This window comes from Heptranchias perlo, chromosome 9 (assembly GCF_035084215.1).
Source record: "Heptranchias perlo isolate sHepPer1 chromosome 9, sHepPer1.hap1, whole genome shotgun sequence".
Taxonomy (NCBI): domain Eukaryota; kingdom Metazoa; phylum Chordata; class Chondrichthyes; order Hexanchiformes; family Hexanchidae; genus Heptranchias; species Heptranchias perlo.
The window spans coordinates 56842042-56848041 of NC_090333.1; the positions used below are offsets into that span (position 1 = coordinate 56842042).

General features: G+C 43.4%; 1 protein-coding gene across 2 annotated transcripts in view; it reads right to left on the reverse strand.

Moving 5' to 3' along the window:
* abl2 (c-abl oncogene 2, non-receptor tyrosine kinase) overlaps positions 1-741 on the reverse strand; it is a 112948-nt gene extending 112207 nt beyond the window's left edge. For both annotated transcript variants that reach the window (XM_067990514.1, XM_067990513.1), the window contains exon 1: positions 147-741. In XM_067990514.1, the coding sequence (XP_067846615.1) occupies positions 147-324 (178 nt within the window). In that variant the 5' untranslated portion in view covers positions 325-741. The remainder of the gene's footprint in view (positions 1-146) is intronic.
* Between the last annotated feature and the right edge of the window lie 5259 nt (positions 742-6000).

Consider the following 6000-nt stretch of genomic DNA (forward strand, 5'->3'; position numbering starts at 1 on the left):
CAGACAAATGGAGAAGGGAGAAAGTCGTGGAATAAAAACAAAGGGGAACGGGTTTGCTTGTATTTGTGCTATAATTAAAGACAGTTGGATGTGCCCCTAAGCCGGAGACACGTTTCCCTGTTTATTATTAACAACTGCTCACTTACCGTGGTGAGTGAAGATGTTACAGGCGGCCTCACTGCCCCTGGCTGCTGCTTCTCTCCTCCTTCCCCCGTGTCCGGGCCTCGCTGTGCCAACCCTACCCCTGCCCGGCTGGACTGCCTCCCCGCCCGCGCCAGCGCCAGCGCCAGCAGCCCCGCCGACGCGGCCCTGCTGTTGCCCCATCCCCGGCCTCTCCAAGAGCGTCCGCCCCGAATCCCGCTCTTTCGGAGCCGTTTCCTTTACATCCTCCCTCGCTGTCCTCTCCTGCTGCTCGGCGGGGTTATTGTGTCGCTCTCTGCCCGGCCCCCACTCCTGATGTGGATTCACAGGTTGGGTCTACTGTCGGGTCCCGGGCCCCTTCCCTCGGTGGTTAGAGGGGAGGGGAGAGGGAAGGGCGTGCGGCGGCTGTCTCTTTAACACTAACGCAAAGCACCGGCTCAAGCACTACGGCCCGGGGAGGGGACGGGGGGGCCCGGTCACCCTTGGGCTCTCAGACAGCGGCCGCTCGCTCGCTCCAACTCGGTATCCGCCCCCGTCCTGCTGTCCCACTGCGGCCGCCTTGTGCCCCGACCCACAACGAGGCGCTCTGCTCACGGTCCTCCAAGATGGTCCTCCAAGCCACTCCCCCGCCGCTGATCCACCAAGCCGCTCCTCCGAATGGTCCTCCAAGCTGATCGTCCGTTGTTGGTCCTCCGAGCCGATATTGCTCCAAACCAGGGGTCTTTATCAATCCGGTTCACAATATCAATCTGGATATTTCCGACTTTGAGCGGACGGAATACTTCTCTTGAGTGTCGGTGGAGCTGCGGAATCGATGGACTGGACAGCGCTGAACACTCAAGTTTGAAATGTTGGGTGCGGGCAGGGTTTGGAGTCAGATAAATGCGGCCTGAGCTGAGCTGGGCACATTTCACCTGTGGTAAATTCACAATATTTCGCAGCAAGTTAAGCTCCCAAAATCTTGCAACTGTAACATTTCAATTCGAGTTAATCATTTGCCGATGGAATGAAAGACTTGTATTGACCTTATCACGTCTCAGAAATATTTGAAAGAGCTTTGCAAGTCATTGCTCTGGAAATGCAGTGACGGTTGCTGTATTGACAAAAGTTGAATGTCGTGGGCATCAATTGCAAGCGTGGCACCAGCTGCCAAAAAGTGAACACCTTCCACTCAGGCATCATTTTTATTTGTGCCATCCGTGCATCCATCTAAAAATTGAGTGTCTCGAATGTCGTTTTGAGTGAGATGATTAATCGATGGGATATATGAGATAAACAATGACCATGAGTTAAGCCTGGTTTCATTCATTTTCGTGAGGGAGGTTTTCAATAACTGTTAACTTGTAAAGATAAAACTGTATATAAAACTAATGAAATCACCAGAACATTAAATTAATCATTCCTGTTTCAAAACAGTTTTTGATTGTCCAAAAGCTGTAATATTGGATATAATTTGCCAGGCGTCACCTCTTTAGTTGTCAAAGTCCGCCTTCACGATTTCGTATCATATTAGGTTAGATCTGCATTATCCTGATTACAATTTTTTTAAAAACGAGAAGATCACAGTGGAATCAAGTGTGTGGTATGGATACCGTAACAAGCTGAAAGAAAGATGATGAGGGAAGGAAAGGTGATTAGTGACTGGTTATTTGAAATAGTTGAAATATTTTGATACAATAAAATACAAATGGAAAGCAGAAAAGCCATTTCGAGCAGAGATAAAAAGTGGAATACAAACAGAAAGACTAAGAGAGCAAAACAGAAAGAATGAGAGAACAGCAAATAATGAGAGATACAGTTACAAGTATAATTGAGATGGAAGTCCTGGACATAATAAAAGCGCTCAAAACATTAAACCAGGGATCAAGAGTTTTCATCCCAAAAGTGCTGAAAGAAAATAGGGAGGAGATTTGTGAGGCACTGACAACCATTATGAGAGTCACTTAACACTGGGGAGGTACCAGTAGATTAGAAACAGGCCACGTGGTACTCATATTCAAAAAGGTTGACAAAACAGATGGCAAGTACAGACCAATTTGTCTCACTTCCATTCCATGTATCAGCAGTAAACTTAATGATTATTTGTACAATAACAACCTAGTTAGCAGGAGTCAACATGGATTTGGGGGAGAGAATTCTGTCTGAATAAACTCTTCAATGACTTTGAGGAAGTGACATCCCAAGTGGAGTATGGAAAGCCATACAACACAGTGTACCAATACTTTCAAAATACATTTGACAAAGTTTAACATGAAAAGCTCTTCGTCAAACTCAAAGCTGTGGAGATACAGGGTAAGCCCTGGGAATGGACAAGAAACTGTCTGAAGGGTAAAAAATGAGACCTCGTTAGAGGAGTTCTGCCAGGGCGGAGGATAGTACTGTGTGATGTGCTCATGGACTTGGTTTTGGGGCTTTTACTGCTTGTAATTTATATAAATAACCTGGATTCAGAAACTCAATGCTAGGTAGTCAAATTTGCAGATGATGCCAAAGTGATAGGGGGAATCAGAGGAAGCAGCTCAGAAATTACAGAATACCAGAGGTATACCAGTGGGCAGAACAAAGCAGATAAGTGTAAAGCAGTGCATGTAAGAAGGAAAAGCAAGTGACACAAATACTCCGTGAATGGTGTTGAAATAGCCACAGGTGAAACTGAAAGAGACCGAGGGGATCTTAGTCGACTCAACACTAAATATGTCCAACCAACACTGAGCAATAATCAACAAAGCCAATAGACTGTTGAACTACATAGTCAAAACAATAGAATATAAATCATAACCAAACTGTAGTTTAATCTGGTCAGGCTTCACTTTGAATACTGTGGCCAGTTCTAGTCACTGAATTACAGAGAGACATTCAAGCATTGGAGACAGTACAGAGAAGAAATACAAGGCTGATTCCAAGTGATAACGATCTCAGTTAAGGGGAAAGTCTGGAGAAACTTGGGCTTTTTAGTCTGGAAAGGAAGTGCTTGAGACATTATTAAATGGAGGGTTGTAGACACTGTTCTCTGCAGCCAGGAGCATGAATCCCAAAGGCTATGTTGCCTACCCGGTGCCAGGGTTAAGGACATCTCTGGGCTGGAGAAGAACTTGGAGTGGGAGGGGGAGGATCCAGTTGTCATGGTCCACGTAGGTACCAGCGACATAAGTAGGACTAAGAAAAAGGTTTTGCTGAGAGAGTTTGAGCAGCTAGTGGCTAAATTAAAAAGCAGAACCACAAAGGTAATAATCTCTGGATTATTACCTGATCCACGAGCAAGTTAGCATAGGGTAAATCAGATCAGAGAGATGAATGTGTGGCTCAAAGATTGGTGTGGGAGAAGTGGGTTTCGATTCATGGGGCATTGGCACCAGTACTGGGGAAAGAGAGAGTTGTTCTATTGGGACGGACAACACCTGAACCATGCTGGGACCAGAGTTCTCGCGAATTGAATAACTAGGGAGGTAGATAGGACTTTAAACTAAATAAGGTTGGGGGGGAGGGTCCCAGTGGAGAGAAATCTAGAATGCTAAAGAGAAATAACAAAGAAGCAGTGCAGGAAAGTAATTGGGGTAAGGATAACCAGTTTGTGTCAGGAAGGGACAGAACGTACAAACATAAGAGTACACTAACAAATAAGATCCGGGTAAGAAAAAATGGTAATAAGACAAATAGGGCCATTGTACAAAAAAATGTTAAGATGTCTAAAAATGTTAATAAGACAAACCTAAAGGCACTGTATCTGAATGCATGAAGCATTCGTAAAAAGTTAGACGAATTAACAGTGCAAATGGATGTAAACGGATATGATATAATTGCAATTACAGAGACATGGCTGAAGGGTGACCAAGGCTGGGAGCTGAATAACCAAGGGTTTTCGATATTTAGGAAGGACAAGCAAAAAGGAAAAGAAGGTGGGGTGGCGTTGTTAGTAAAGGATGAAATCAGAGCAATATTGAGAAAGGATATTGGCTCAGAAAATCAAGATGTAGAATCAGTCTGGGTGGAGTTAAGAAGCACCAAGGGGCAGAAAACACTGGTGGGAGTCATCTATAGGTCTCCATACAGTAGTGGTAATGTGAGGGACGGCATCAAACAGGAAATTAGAAATGCATGTAACAAGGGTACTACAGTAATCATGGGTGACTTTAATCTACATAGAGACTGGTCAAACCAAATTAGCAATCATACTCTGGTGGATGAATTCCTGGAGTGTGTACGAGATGGTTTTTTAGACCAGTACGTTGAGAAGCCAACCGGGGAACAGGCTATCCTGGATTGGGTATTGTGCAATGAGAAGGGGTTAATTTATAATCTTGTTGTGCGGGGTCCTTTAGGGAAGAGTGACCATAACATGATAGAATTCTTCATTAAGATGGAAAGTGAAGTCGTCCAATCTGAAACTAGGGTCCTAAATCTAAACAAAGGAAACTACGAAGTTATGAGGAGTGAGTTGGCCATGATAGATTGGGAAGCTTCCTTCAAAGGCATGATGGTGGATAGGCAATGGCTAACGTTTAAGGAATGAATGCATGAATTGCAACAATCATACATTCCTTTCTGGCACAAAAACACAAAAGGAAAAGCGGCCCAACCATGGCTAACAAAAGAAATTAAGGATAGTATTAGATCCAAAGAGGAGTCATATAAAGTTGCCAGAAAAAGTAGCAAGCCTGAGAATTGGGAGCAGTTTAGAATTCAGCAAAAAAGGACCAAGAGAGGGGAAAAATAGAGTATGAGAGTAAACTTGCAAGGAACGTAAAAGTGGACTGTAAAAGCTTTTACAAGTATGTAAAAAGAAAAAGGTGAGTGAAGACAAATGTAGGTCCCTTACAGTCAGAAACGGGAGAATTTATAATGGGGAACAAGGAAATGGCAGAGCAATGAAACAAATACTTTGGTTCTGTCTTCACGGAAGAGGACACAAATAACTTCCCAGAAATGTTAGGGAACCAAGGGACTAGTGAGAAGGAGGAATTAAAGGAAATTAGTATTAGTAAAAAAAATAGTGCTGGAGAAATTAATGGGACTGAAAGCCAATAAATCCCCAGGGCCTGATAATCTGCATCCCAGAGTACTAAAAGAGGTAGCCATGGAAATAGTGGATGTATTGGTTGTCATCTTCCAAATTTCTATAGATTTTGGAATAATTCCTGCAGATTGGAGGGTGGCAAATGTAACCACACTATTTAAAAAAGGAGGGAGAGAGAAAACAGGGAACTAAAGACTGGTTGGCCTAACATCAATAGTAGGGAAAATGTTGGAGTATATTATAAAGGATGTGCTAACAAGGCACTTAGAAAATATCAATGGGATTAGACAAAGTCAACATGGATTTATGAAAGGGAAATCATGTTTGACAAACCTACTGGAGTTTTTTGAGGATGTAACTGGTAGAATAGATAAGGGAGAACCAGTGGATGTGGTTTATTTGGATTTTGAGAAGGCCTTTGATAAAGTCCCACATAAGAGGTTAAGTGTGCAAAATTAAAGCACATGGGATTGGTGGTAATATATTGGCATGGATTGAAAATTGGTTAACAGACAGGAAACAGAGAGTAGGAATAAATGGGTCTTTTTCAGGGTGGCAGGCAGTGACTAGTGGGGTACCACAGGGATCGGTGCTTGGTCCCCAGCTATTCACAATATATATCAATGATTTGGATGAGGGAACCAAATGTAATATTTCCAAGTTTGCTGACGACACAAAACTAGGTGGGATTGTGAGTTGTGAGGAGGATGCAAAGAGGCTTCAAGGCGATTTAGACAAGTTGAGTGAGTGGGCAAATACATGGCAGATGTAGCATAATGTGGATAAATGTGAAGTTATCCACTTCGGAAAGAAAAACAGAAAGGCATCGTATTATTTAAATGGTG